Source organism: Montipora foliosa, chromosome 8, assembly GCF_036669935.1.
Source record: "Montipora foliosa isolate CH-2021 chromosome 8, ASM3666993v2, whole genome shotgun sequence".
Classification (NCBI taxonomy): Eukaryota; Metazoa; Cnidaria; class Anthozoa; order Scleractinia; family Acroporidae; genus Montipora; species Montipora foliosa.
Window position 1 is genome coordinate 15,833,080 of NC_090876.1, and position 15,000 is coordinate 15,848,079.

General features: G+C 39.7%; 1 protein-coding gene across 1 annotated transcript in view; it reads left to right on the plus strand.

Moving 5' to 3' along the window:
* LOC137967607 (uncharacterized) overlaps nt 1-15,000 on the plus strand; it is a 28,252-nt gene that overhangs the window by 11,847 nt on the left and 1,405 nt on the right. The window contains exons 3-10 of the mRNA XM_068814124.1: nt 3,713-3,776; nt 4,108-4,144; nt 4,991-5,099; nt 5,812-6,007; nt 7,876-8,014; nt 9,796-9,880; nt 10,684-10,749; nt 11,983-15,000. The exon at nt 11,983-15,000 is cut by the window's right edge and continues 1,405 nt beyond it. Of these exons, the coding sequence (XP_068670225.1) occupies nt 3,761-3,776; nt 4,108-4,144; nt 4,991-5,099; nt 5,812-6,007; nt 7,876-8,014; nt 9,796-9,880; nt 10,684-10,749; nt 11,983-13,863 (2,529 nt within the window). The 5' untranslated portion in view covers nt 3,713-3,760 and the 3' untranslated portion in view covers nt 13,864-15,000. The remainder of the gene's footprint in view (nt 1-3,712; nt 3,777-4,107; nt 4,145-4,990; nt 5,100-5,811; nt 6,008-7,875; nt 8,015-9,795; nt 9,881-10,683; nt 10,750-11,982) is intronic.

A 15,000-nucleotide genomic window follows, 5' to 3' on the forward strand; every position in this document is an offset into this window, starting at 1 on the left:
GACATCGCGTCTTCGAGCAATACTAAACCTTAACAGTTTATCGTTTTTTTATGACTTGGAAATGAGCTTGTAAAACACTCAAGCCGTTATTCTGTAGTGTTCCTGGCCGTGTAGTCAAGTTCTTTGAATGATTTCTATGATCACTTATTTGTATGCCTTTGAGCCGGAAAAGTTATTGGGGCAGTGTCTTTTTGAAGCAAACTTCTCTTTCCAAATGTAATTTTTCTCATTTTACTTGCTGGATTTTGTGAGGCTTCCCTCGGCGTATAAGACAGGCCCCCAGTTGTTTAAAAGTCGTATGACTTTATCCTGTAGATACCTTATTACATGAAATTTTCGTGATTTACGATGCCCGTATTTCGCGACACTTGAATTTCGCGATTTTGCTAAGTTATTGTACTATGTATGAAATCACCTTAATTTCGCGATCTTTAGTGAGACGCTATTTAAAGGTATTTAGCTTATACTTGAAGCAAATAGAAGAACTTCATTTACAATATCGTCAAAATTTACAACAAGAGATGCAGCGACGGGTCTATATGAGGACAGTAACAAGTTCTAACAATTTCCACAATACTTTTACGCTTGTTTGTTAATTTTAGTCAATTGACCATGATCTCCATAGTCGTTCGAGTAAATTTCGAGATGTAAGCGGGATCATGAATCATGGTTTAAAATATTTTAAGAATCACGAATCTTTGTTTTAAAAACTTGCGAATCATGACTGACAACGACACTGAGGCTAAGGGGTCACTTAAAAAAAATCGCGAAAATTCGCGAAATTAAAGTGTCGCGAAAATTTCATGTAAATAAGGTAAGTCACTATCCGACAGTTTCACTCTGAGTGTGAAAAGGTTTCAGTGTTTGTTCGAGGTAACTGCCAATATGCATGCACATACATAGATTCGTACATAATTAATTGACCATTTCCCATAGGGGCTTTTCAGGGCCAATAAAACACAGTCCCGAAAAAACATTCAGCAACAATTGTTAAGAAATCCCAACTGGCCGGAGGCAACCCAGTTGGCTGTTTCCAAGTGCAGCTGAGAAGTTGAACCAGGGACTACCAGGAATAAATTCAACTAGTGGTCAGAACGTGTCTTAATCCCGGGATCCCCGGATCTCAAAGCAAGCGCCCGAGTCATTGAAAAGCTAGGGCTATCCGGCCTTTAAACAAGTTGGGGCCAGGTGGTTTCCGGCGGAATGTTCGCCCCTTGTGCTAATTTATTGTACTTAAGGAGTTCTACAGTAACCGTTCTTACGTCCCATGAAAACTATCCTTACAGAGGTTCTTATCGTGAACTCTTTCAATTCTTTCATCTTCTTTTTTGATTGTTGCTTTCTTTCTCTTTGTGTATGTGGCTAAGTAGCAATACATCTTTCCTCTTAAAACTTGGTATAACTTAGTTAGGAATTAACCACTCCGGCAGTAAAATGGATAACATTAATGGACGCACGATTCAGTGTTGACAACTTGGCGAGTCAAATACCACGACATTTGACTCGAAATGTTAGGTAGATGATTTAGGCTGCGTTCACACTTGGTGCTAGCTATAGAGTACTAGTGCCAGGGCATCGGCATAAAATGGTGGTGTTTTGTTCAGACACTGGATACCCGATATGCAGATATGTTCACATTCAATAAACCGAGCACGTACTCACTACGTTTAAATTTGTACACAAAGCAGTGATTTGTGGGTAAATTGCCAGGAAACTAATAAAAAAAACGTGTGCACACAGGCGGGAATCAGTGCCCATTTCAGGGCCCGAGTACAAGGTCGAGCCCTTATACTCGGGCAAAGGCACTGTGCCCGAATTCTGGCGTGGGTACTTGAAAAAACGGTGAGTTCACATTAGTGCCCAGCAAGGATCGTGCTCGAGCACTGAGTATGAACGCAAACAACCTTAGAGCAACCTAACACGGAGATAAATTGTTTCGGTTAATGCCACAAGTCACAGTTAAAAACGCTTTCAGCGACGTTTGGAGCCCCTTCTCACTACACTACACTCTGTCCATTAAAGGGCCTTGTAAACGTCATGTTTAATCACCATAGTTCAGACATCCAATAAGTTTGCAATTGAAACAGTTTCCTCTCTCATATAAGACGCTCTTACGAAAAGACAAACTATTTTCGGAGCATGATTTGTCATGCTTCTTTACTTGCTATTGCTGTTTCGGTTCTTTTAAGTGCCCCGGTTCAGCAAGAACTATTTCAGTGTTGACAAATGAAGTGAATTATATTTTTATTTTTTCGGACTTTCCCCAAGGGGGGAAATTAATTAAAAGGGAAACGTGCAAACGACAAAGTTAAGACAAAAGTAGGCGTAGCTTAAGCAGGACACTATAATTTCTTAATCCTTTCAGCAACCAAGACAACCAAAATCACACGAAACACGGTAGCCTATAGCTTTATATATCAGCTTGCATGTGCCCCGTTTAATCATTTATAGATTGTGCGATTTTGCAAAATTAATTAGAAGTTTCCTCTCTCGTGTCAGCAGCAATCGGAGAACGCAAATTTTCTTGATTATGATTTGTCACACTTGTTTCTCCCTCTAAGTTATTGAAAAAGCATATAACCACGCTTCTGGTTATTGCTGACGCGGTTTGCTTGTGCGTCCTTCAGCAGGAATGATGCTTCGGGCCGATCAAATTCATGCACAGCTCCGCTTAGTTTCCAAGATCGCACCCAAAATTTTGGCATATTCCCTGTTTTTCTCGCTGGCCTAGGCTATGCCGAATGTGAAGACTCTGACGTTCTTCTCCTTTGTTCTTAATTTTATTTATATGTTATCTTGCAATCACAAAAATGAAATTGTAGGCTCAGTCTTTCTTCCCCTTTTCGTCCCACTGTATCTGTAAAAATAATTGTAACAGTAAAACGAAACGAATGGACAGGAGGCCTATTACGGAATTGCTTAAAGATGAACAGCAGCGATATTGGCTTTTACGCTTCATAAAAATAGTACACGATGTCCAGGACAGTTCATTACCGCAATGAGAAGGCCTCCTATTCATACCAACTAAACTGGTGAGCGGAAGGCTTGTTCGTACTCTTGATTTTAGCGATGCGGTACATTATTTTTATTCCGCTGTTTTGCAATGATCAAATATCAACAACAAAGTTTTTTCTTTTTTCTTTGTTGGCAATGATTCGATTTGTAACTTTCACGTTTTGTCATTTTTCAATGAACATGAGTATACACTACTGCCAAGTCGAGTTCTTCAGTAAAATTTCTGCAAAGTCTAGAAATGGTTATTGTCTATAAATTGGTTGAAAAAAACATTATACGAAACCTGGAAAAAAATCACTGAAGGCAAGCGTTAGCGATCCGATACGATACGATGCAATGCAATGCAATACTTTTGAAAAATTACCTGAATTGTGTTTGAGGAAATAATTATATGACAACCTTTTAATCGACAAAGACATGGTAGACCAATGTGCTATCTATGACATCAGTGTGCAATTATCAGAGTTTTATAGCAGCGAGAACTGCGACGACAGTGGTAATGCGTGCCAAAAATCAATAAACCAGTCTTAATCATCAAACTGCAGAAATTTTTGTCTCAAGATTAAAAGGCATATTTAGCATTCCGCACCTAGAAAGACAAACATAGCGATGCGACAGATGCTCCCTAAATGAAAGCAATAAACATTCATTGCTCTAATCAAACTAATCTAGCGTGGATGTAAAATATTTTTTTCAGGTTTTTGGGAACTGTCTTACCGCCATTAAGGTTCCCTCCAGCAACGTTATGTCGATGGAAAGCGGTAGGTACCTTGTCGTAAAGTTGAAGATCCATGGCCATAATTAATTCACCATGTTCTCAACCGCCCAATTGTTTAAAAAAATCTCTCATCCTTACGCTAGTCTCCATTACTTAGAAAACAAGCTTATTAACCTACGTGCAACGATAGAGTAGGTTAACTGCTATGAGTTACACTGTAGTAGTTGTAAGTCGACTTCAAAAAAATCAATTGCAAGAGGAAAGGAAAGCTCCAACGAACCAGCCATGATCGACAAGGTTCCTTTTTTTAAAACCGAATTTTCATGGTTACAATAACAGTAATATCTGACAATTTATAATGTTAATGTACACAGGAATCATCTGTCTTACGGACATGTCCGGAAGTGAAGGGTGAGTGCATGTTTGCTGTAAGAGAAACTTTGAATGAAATAAATGTAAATTTAAAGCGCGGTTTATGGACGGAAGACACTTATCTTGACAATAAAAAAGTAATTGTCTCTTATTATAGAGACCTAAAAGCATTCAAGTGCCTTCAACGGGATTCGAACCCATGACCTCCGATTCACAAGAGCATGCTCTCGTGGACTATTTACAGGCTTGCGTAATGCTTCAGTACAATAACCGATAAAACAGAGATTAACAACATGAATGATTGTCTTTGTACTGAACTGAGGGCTCTGCTTGTATAGCGTCTAAAACAAGTATGCGGGCTAAAACTTTCTGACCCGGATTCAGAACCAGAAACGGTTGATTTTGATAGCATTTGTTAATCACTTGGCTTTTTGAGGTGCACACATGCGTATTTGCGATACTAAAGACTGTAAGACTGGAAGGTGGACTATATGAATGTTCATTAAAGTCAGAATTGATAGAGTTAAGCTACTGGTGATCTTTATTTTACTTAAGATCTAAGTAGCATAATGTCGGTGACAGAGAGCATAATTTTGGCATAATTTCTAAAAAATATGAGCACTTCTAACAGCATAATATGCTCTTTTTTAGGGCACAATCTACCAAAGCTTACTCCCCCAATAGACGGGCTGGTGTTTTTAATTCCTTTCTTTGCCCACATCAACGATTTAGTATCGAGACTGAAATGAATCTCACTTTAAGTGCAAGCCTAAAAAAAAAAATAATAATTAAAAAAAATTGGTTATTTGTAAACTAATAATTACACGAAACGCTGTCACTTTCTGTCGATTCTGTCTCAAGTCTTCCCTCTGTGTTGTCTTACAGGAGCAAATCCCCCCTCCGAACGTCACCTTCTTGTTCGGTCAGCGAGGCTATGACATTTGACAAACCGATGAATAAAGTCAGAGAGTACGTTCGCCAAAAAGGAATCATGGTAGGATCAGAACTAGGGGCACGTATCCTTTCTTTAAGAAAATCCATTTCATGGACAGCCTTATAAATAAAGGTCGCTTTCATCTAGATTGAATTGATGGGTTTTTGGGACGGCTTTGGAAGGGAAATGTATTAGATCAACAATCAAATATGGTGACGTCACGCGGACTCGATTGCCTGTTTTCAACTTTTCGATATATTTGACCACGATTCGTATGAAGGAAATTTTCTCTCCTCAATAAAACACTGGAAAGAATTACAGACAAACAGATGGTTAAATTGTAAACATCTAGCAATGGTTGGTCAGTATACCCATAATGTTTAGCCAACTTTGATTTGCTGGGGATCCCACACACACTGTGACAGTAAGTTAATTAATCAGTTGCCTGTTTGTCAACTTCTGAGATTGAGGCTAAAACCGTGATTGCCTGGGTGCATTGATTTTTTAACTTTGTTCGTCCTTTTACTCTTGGTTCGATAAGTTTACAATTTACTTAATTGCGTGTGCTTATTCCTGTAAGCAACAACCCAATGCTAGAAGCGCTAAGTACAATTTGTGGGCGGTGTCGGGAGAAAAACATTCCCAATACATAAGCATTTACACGTAATGGCGGGGTAAAAAAAAATTGCTTAACACTTTTTTGGTGGAATCTATGCACACAAAAAAGCAACTTAATAGAATCTTCAAAATCCCGCTTTTTTTTTATCTACAGCTAGAGGACAAGTTTCACGAATATGATACCCTCAGAGAAGGCTATGTCACCAAAAGTGACTTTATAAAAGTTTGCACGGAAACATTTCGGGAGATCTTAAGCGATGAAGAAGTTGAAGAGCTCCAGACCTATTACTGCGATCTAGAAAATCCTAATCACTGCGACTGGCCAAAATTTCTGCACGATGTCGAATCAGGTAGGTTCATTAACTTGATCAATTTTCTCTTACCGTCCAATTCGACTGCGAGTTCTGGATAGAAACAAGAAAGCACCTCTTAAGTATGAGAACGAAAAGTTCGATTTGATGCGATGACGATTCGTATCTTTAAGAAAAAAAAAGTGAAATACATTGACAAGTGAACTGAAAATTATTCAAGACACGCCTTAAAGAAATGCCAAGAAATGCAACTGCAAGGAAATTTAATGAACACCAGGTTTCATTAAGCGTCATGGCTGATTTTCATGAGTCCTAACCGAAAAATAACGATAAGCCTGACACTTATAATCTTATGGCCTGTCCAAACGGTAAACATTTCACAGCAAACCATGCTTAAACATGTCTTTTTTTTAACATGTTGATTTTCGTCACAAAACACCCTAAACCATGTTTTATGAAATCAAAAAAAAGCAAACCGAGAATTGTGGGCCACTAGATTACCCAGTGTGCCGTGACACCGTATTCGTAGATACAACAAGCCAGTAGATTAGTGCGCATGCACCCGTCGAACATTTGTTATTATTGGTAACAGATAGCAAATGTTTAGACGTAAGGAGACACGTCATGTTGGGCGTACATAAAATAGCCTGCACTTCTGACATATTTTGATGCTACTTTGGTTTGGAGAAATTTGGTCATAGGTGTCGTGGTCCTAATTAGGCAGCCATAACCTTAACAAAGAAAAAAAAGATAGGGTTACAAAGAAGGAGACAGCCAATCCTGTAAATATGCAAGTTCTTTTTGTTTTCAAACAAAGAAGTGTAATCATGTTTCCGGCGACAACTGCAAACTTCGATCGCAACAAATAAAAAGTGACGTTCCGCTCGCGCGCCCTCATTCCACTTTGTCGCCGGATCCGGAGTCGAGCGCACTGGCCTCATGGTTAGTGCGCTCGACTCCGGATCCAGTGGTCCGGGTTCGGGTCCTGGCCGGGGACATTGTGCTGTGTTCTTGGGCAAGACACTTTACTCTCACGGTGCCTCTCTCCACCGAGGTGTATAAATGGGTACCGGCGAATTAAATTCTGGGGGTAACCCTTCGATGGACTGGCATCCCATCCAGGGTTGAGTAGAAATACTCCTACGTGCTTCATGCTACAGAAACCGGAGATAAGCGCCGGCCTGATGGGCCTTCTAGGCTCGTAGCAGACTTTACCTTTACCACGTTGTCGCTGTCCGAAGACTTTATATGACCTCACGTAAAGCGACCACTAAGGTAAACAAAGTTCTGTTTCGATTCCGTTTCTCCCTCATGCTTCTTTATTTTGTACTTCACATGGTTCATAATTCCTTTAGCCTACTAACTCAAAATTCACGTCATATGGAAACGCTGCTGGTATATTTTATTTGTAATATTCTCTAGATCGAAGTTCCTTTTCGATTACTAAGGTGATAAATTGGGACATTAAATTTCTATTTGAAAAAAAAATCATTGCGTATATGTGAAGAGCATTTCAAAGCTACAAAATAAACTTGGCTTGGAGTTCGTGCGTTTTCATATCTTTAGTCTGGGGGAAAGCCAAACCTCCCCTACCCTGCTCCGCATGTTTCATGACTCATTCAAAGATTTAGGGGGTGTTTTTCTTAATTTCTCTCTTTAAAAGCTTCTCGAGAAGAATGCCGAAAATACCTTTTCCAATTTTTCCTTCCTTTCGATTCCGACCCTTTTAAGGTTCGCTCATCATAGCAGTAAATACGCTTTACTGTTCCACTAAGTCTTTCATTCATTCTCCATTTCGTCCACGATATTTCTGTCGCTTTTTCCTTTGAGGATGTGTGCTACATTTTGCGTTCAAAGCGAGGGTCTCAATTTCCCTTTTTTTTTTTTTTTTTTTTTTTTTTTTGCAGAAACGAATGCTGATTCTCAGTGCAGTGATCTTTCCAAAGAGCAACAGAAGAAGCTGGTGTTACAGAGAGTTGCTAAGACCTTGAATTCGAGAACCGATGTCAAGAGCTTACTCGCAAAGGTGTCATTTGGCGACAAAACTGCAAAGTGAGTGACACCCATTCATCTATATTTTCGCAGAGAGTAGATTTCCATCGACTTCATCACAATCCTTTCCGGTTTGACCTCAGAAATACATAGTTCTTCATAGTCAATACAACAGCTAAATAATTCAGTCGTTTGGAGCAAACGTCAGTCAAACGAGAAATGTCAGCGGGAGGGGGAGGAGGCTGTGTATTGAAGTGAGGGACAAAACGCCTTGATCACACACTTTCAATACCTGGATAGAGGACATTCCGCAGCTATGATTCCAAGGTTTCAAATTTGTCAGCATTACCTGATTTGTGGAAAGGAAAAATAAACTGTCGAAAAAATTCGCAGACATTAAATTCCTGTTATTTAAGCGAAAATTAACTTGGACTGCTTTCCGTTGCTACAGTTTTTTAACTCTAGAATTTGTTAAAGGAAATGCACCTCGTTAGTCCACAACATTTTGACCACTGTGATGAAGAATATCGTTGTCGATAAGAGTACAGACAACGCTAAACCACTTTCGATTTTTTTTTTTTACCACAATATTCAACGCCAAAGAAAGTTTTTATTTCAGAGCGTTACCAAAATCATGACACAAAGAAAGAGCAAGCGTTGTCTCTAACTTTTTCGCAATATGATTGGTTTATTTCCCAAAATGGGCGTTCCTGATTGGCTATTATATTGCGTGACAAATTGACGCGAGCATGGCGCGTACAGCGTTGTCTAGACTATTTTCGACAAGGGCAAATTAGCCAATCAAATTGCGAGATCAGAAGCAATTGTGGTAAAAACTGTTTTTGAAAATGCTCGTGTACTGAGGACATTTTGTGAAAGCCTCTCGTCCTCAGCTTGTGCGTTCGCATATTGTGAATTCTGCAGACGTTTTTCTGGTAGGAGTGGATTGCGATCAACGAACGAGCGGGTGATAGGTGTAGGAGACTCTTACTCATAACGTCTCTGCCAATTGTATCTTGGTTTCAGCCTCTGGTGATACAGTAATTGTAACTAAATTGAAGGAATTTTCGCGTATGCACGGTCCTCAAGCGATTTAATTCTTCGGAAGAAGAGAATCGGTCCATGTGTAAAAATATGCGAGAGGCCTGGATGGATTTGGATGATGTGCCAGAGTTTCATGAGAATTTTTTTTAAAGATTTGGAACAGCCGGATTACACGTAGTGACAAAATGTAGAATCTCATTCGCTGTTTGGATTTGGTCGGAGAGCCTCTCTTCCGTTTGTAAATTAGATTTCGTTTAGAGTGCTTTTCAAGGGATTTATGGAGTAACCTCTCTTGTAAAGGAAAACGATTTGCAACGCAGTTTTGCTTAGCACAGAGACTGAACATTGTTTATCGCCCTATGTCAAGGAATCCGGGTGGCCCCCAGGGATCCGGGATTACGAGTCGTGGATTCTTGACTCTAAACTGGAGGGTCCACATAAATTGATCCTGGATTCCATACAATGTATTCCGGAGTCTACGCTCTAGATTCCGGATTCCAAAGCTTCACATTTGAGGAATTCCGGATTCTGGATTCCTTCACATCGGGCGACTGTTTAAGTAACCAGCCCTAACTGCCTAATCGCTTATATATGGAAGATATCTGTTTACAGACATTTTTTTTGTTATTCAAATGTGCCAACTACAGGAATAAAATACCCTTTTGTTTCAACAACCAATGAAGCTCTGGTTGGTGCATTAATAACATTAGGTGACGTCAACGATATATCTTCCCCATTTTCACCGTGTACCACGATTATGTCTCAAATAAATTCAATACTATTATTTTCCTTAGAAATGAAATTCCTGACGATGACATGGGCGCCAATGAGGAATTAAAAATACTTGGTGAGGCTATCGAGAAAGATGATTTAAAGGTGAGTTAATGACGACGATTATGTAATTTAAACATTTAATAGCACTTTTAATTAGAACTTCTCTGAAACTGGTGGACTTTCCAAGCGTGCTACATTTAAGTCTGCTACACATGCCTCTGCTATCACTCGAAGACAAGTAGGCAAAATTATGAAGAATCTTATTACTTCATATTTTTAAAGCCGGGAATGTAAACATTCTTCATCTCAGTATGGGGCAACTGACTTGGAATGAAATATGAAAACAAATGGCACAATTTTTCAAATTTGGATGGGCTGTAAAAAACTCGCTAAATATTTCCTATTTATGGCTCATCATGAAAAAAAAGAATACTTTAACTCTTCAATTTTGCTTGCCAGAAATTTTATTCATGTTGACTAATCAAGAAAATTTGTGCGTTCAACCCAGTTCCGAAAAAAAAAAAGTATCAATGCCGTAACACACTACTCGTACTAATTGTCTCCACCAAGACAATGCCCAATAAGGTTCTTACTAATTAGAAAAGGAGCTTGTAGATGGATTGTAGTTTTGGTTAACTCAGTGTAGTTTACTATATCGTCTTAAAGTCGTGATCAAATACAGGATTACTCTACACTCAGTCTGTCAGATCAAACAGCTGTAAAAAGTGCGTTTTCTAACCATAGCGGCTCAGAAGTATTGATCCATGACAAATGGTGATTTCTCGACTCATTACCCATGTGAATAATATCTTTTTTTTTTGTTTTGTTTTGCTTTTATCTTTTCTTTTCTTCACCTCGAGAATAACATCTTGTTGAATGATGCATTACCTGCTTATATTCTCTAGATTATCAAGGACATATACACAGATGACATGGGGTTCAAATATCAAGAGTTTGTACGAGATTTGAAGGTACCCTTCAAGCTCATCTTTCACTTTGACGCGGCTATCTTTTGATCATTGAAGCTGTTGATCAGACTATTTGAGGGTCTCTACCATGATTTTCATTTCATTTGTCAAAAATAACAACAACAACAACATCAACAACTAATGCAGCTGTTAAATTCCCAACTACAGGTCACCAAGTTGACCATCTTTGATTTCCCTTAGAACAATCTCTTTTAAGAATTTGATAGATGTTTGTAGCTATAGACAACAGGAAAAAATTTGAACTTGCTTAAAACGCAAATTTGTGCAGGTCGTTCGCTGTAAACGCAAAGTGAAAAATTCTCTGACATCCTATTTCGTTCCATTTAGGTTATGTATTGATATGGCCAGAAATGCCCCAAGATGCACGGGAATTTCAATAAGCGTAACCGGCGAGGTGTCCCCTTGCTCTTCTCCCGAACTGCAACATCACTCGTGTCTCGGAATACAAACACTTAACGTCATTAAGTGTCCTCCAAATGCTGCTCCTCAATTAAAAATAAACAGCTGCATTTACCCTAAGCAAAACAATTAACGCTAACCTTTCCCATGCATTACCTTCTGGTTTAAGATAGTTAGCAAATGCTTAAAATGAAAAGGAATTTTCGTGTTGGATGTGACTTATTGAGCTCTAACTCAATTATCCAGAAACTGAACTGATAGGAACGGTGTCGATTGAACTTGTCATGAGAAAAAAAAAACATTGCAAAAAAAAACGATTTTCGCAGAACGTGAGATTTGCTTCCCTCACGACTTAGATTTGCAGAGAACTGAGAGGAAATGAAAAAATTCCAAAGTGATCATTAATGGGACTACGTCAGTTGGGACACATGCGCAATAGGGAACGACTAACGGCGCTAACGGACATCACGATTCTATGAAAACAATCCTTCGAAAGCAAAATATTAAACAACTATCACCACAAAAACCTTCTTCTGTATAATTACATAACGCTGACTGCAAGTGAAAAAATACGATTATGAACGCGAATAAAGCAGCTGAAATAAGGTAATCGAACAATTATTCGAAAGAATTGGAAAAAACCAAGGCAGTTTCAAAAGCTCTCATCAACTCGCGCAGGCATATGCATGACAGATGAAATAGTGACTTTAAATGCTGCTATTAGGCCGCTTTCTCATTGCCGTCGCCGTCGTAGAAACTACAGCCCTTAATTGCTTGATAAGCACTTCTAATATTTTCCTTTTCTCTCCCAAACAGGAGACAGAAGACCTCAGTGTAAGCCACTCACGACCATCGCCCCATCCAAGCACCTTTTCAGTGGAAATTCCTCTACACCAGACACATTCCACACCGAAAACTCGTTTTTCTGGCATTCGGCGTCATCGCCGGCGGTTTTCCATCTCTTACGAATCACTGGTTTGGATTGTGTTTCTGGCGTTTACTACGCTGTGTATAGTTGATCACTTCGTCCTAAAAGGTGACGTGGTACTTGGAAGAGGAGGAAAGAATCCCAGGCTTATCTGGGGCACAAACATCGGTGAAACAGCAACTAACATAGTATGGGCTGTCACAGCACGCCTTCTTATAACCTCTCAGAATCTAATGTTTTACACGATGCTTTGGTGTTTCCCAAACTTCCTCAGCGAGATTGCTCCACGATGGATCACGATAAAAGGGATTCGTGATGTTCATTTTCGAATTCATAGATTTGCCGGCATCTTTCTCATCGCCATTCCCTCCCTAGCCCACGTCCTTGTGATCTTTGTCCCACCTCTCGTTGATGGCACGGCACTGAAATACTACCCGCCAAGCACGTTCAACTACAGTACTTATCCAGACCACTTAAACTGGTCAACGTTCTGGGATCCCGCTGCAGTGCATGGCTGGACATTTAACGATCACAATGGAGTTCATCTAACTGCAGATGAGATTTACCGTTTCTTACTCATGATTGTGCTTTTCTGTATCTTCTTTCCCCTGAGTAGATCACACTATGTCAACCAAAGAAGCTATTCACTGGCAATGGCCTTACACGTGTTTGCTGGTATCTGGTATGCTATTGACAATATTCGAAAGATCACTCATGGTCTGGCACACGTGGTTAATCTGCCATTGCTACTGATTTGGTGCTTGGACCGAGTCCTTTCTATCTGGGTTTACAGACGTCAACATGCTCAAATAGTGCGAAAGGAAGTCATCGGTAACAACGAGTACGTCGTTGTGTACATAAAACTGGACAAAAAAGTGACGCACGCTGTTGGTGATGTGTATTATATTCATCACTTTATGAGAGAAAGCTTAGGAGTCGTTCCACAGCGATCACATCCCTTCACGACCTTTTTCAATCTATCGCAAGACACCACATGGGACATCGGTCTGGTGATATCCATAATGCAGGATGGAGAACAATTGTTCCTTCCTTGGACAAGTTGGCTGGCCGAAGACGACAGATCCTCCGCCTTGCACACATGGGGTCCTTATCGTTCGTCTGTAAGCCAACTGTATGATGAGCTTACTGAAGAGTCAGAACGCGGAGAGAAATCACTTGCCCATTACGTGCTATTCGCAACAGGATCTGGATGCGGATATCTTCTGGATGTCTTAAGCTGCCTGGCCAACGGAACTCGACCATTTTTTCCACGAGAAAGCCAAAAGGACAACAAAAGAAGCAAAGTTGAAATGTTCTACTCCGTTCGATGCCAAGCGTTTTTCCGATTCTTTAGTGAGCCAATCGAGGAACTATTGAGAAAAATAAAAGCCAAGGGAAACATTGACATTACCTTCAAGTTTTACGTCACAAATCCAGACGATCAGCCGTTGCCTAACGATACGAGAGACACCCAGATACAGCTCATACATGGCAGGATAAACTTCGAGAAAGCTCTAAGGTCCGCCAGCAAAACTTCCAAGTGCTATTTTGTAGGAAGACCAGCAATCGCCCAACAAGTAGAGGAAATATGCATCAAAAAAGGGATCGAGTTGATTAAAGATTACACAAATGGACAAGGAGACCAACAAGATCGTCGTGTCTTGATTAGTTACCTTAAGATAAGCTTTTGGGTTATATTTTTCATTGCTGCTCTTTGTGTTGTGGTTGGTCTCTTGATCGATGTTAGAGCAATTAAGAATAACCTGTGATCACACAGTTTCCCAATTTGAAACACGAGCGAATTCTTGTAAACTAGAGCTGTGTCCAATTTTGTGAGTCAAAAATATTTTCAAGTCTGTAGCTAATCGAAGGCTCAACCGCCCTTAGCGGGGACTGCTTTTATTGTTACTGAAATTTAATGATTAGCTAATTAGATTGGCAACCCGAGGACCAAGCTCTTCAAAGCCCGATTAAGTTAATCCTTGATTACAGGAAACCTTCGTTGCAGTTTACTTCGTTGTTTAAAAAAAAAAAAATCCTCAAAATTTTTAGGCTTTAATTTTGACGTAGACATTTGTTTTTCTTAGCCTAAAATTACAGGTTTGTACTTAATCGTGGCTTAGTGTTGATTGGCTTTCGAGGAACAAGGCCTGGGTATCGAGATGCAAGCTCAAGTTTGATTACCACACGAAGTGTCCTTTACGTCTAAACGCCACTTTTGTACTTACGACAGCGCAACCGATTAGGGCTCGTGTTTTATTTTTTTTTCAGTTAAGGGTTATCTTATCTGCTTATGTTTACTTTGAGAAGTAAAGTTAGAGCGACACTGGAAACAATTACAAGTGATGTGGAAGTTGAGAAAAAGGGTAAGGGGACACTTCGTGATATCATACAGAACGCGCATCGCTTTGGTCTGCATTTCTGGACGTAATTTGTTGATTTCTTAGGTTCCGTAATTGTTTTAGGCATTTAACATTGGTTGTAATTTTACTGCATTCATTGATAATCTCTCCAAAGGCAGTAGTGACAAATAACTGGCTGTTAGGCTTGCACAAGGATAGTGGAGTGCCATTTCGTCCATTGGCTTCTCCTAGAAATACTACGAGTAATAATTGACACTGGAGCTGCCCCAGATGTTAATTATAGTTGTGCGCAGAATGCAATGTATCCAGGGCTCAGGTAGGCCGTTTACAAACCAAGCAGCTTTAGCAAGGACAATAATTATTCAAATACTATAAGATTCAACAATTATGTTTTAACATTTCCTTTGCAACTGGCACGTATAGTAAGGGTCCGCGTGCCAGACCACAGTTCTCTTAATTAACTTGCACGCTTACATGGTCAAGGATGAATTTATATACTAGTTGTTAACTCAAACGATCCCACAATGCCATACGCGTTCCAAA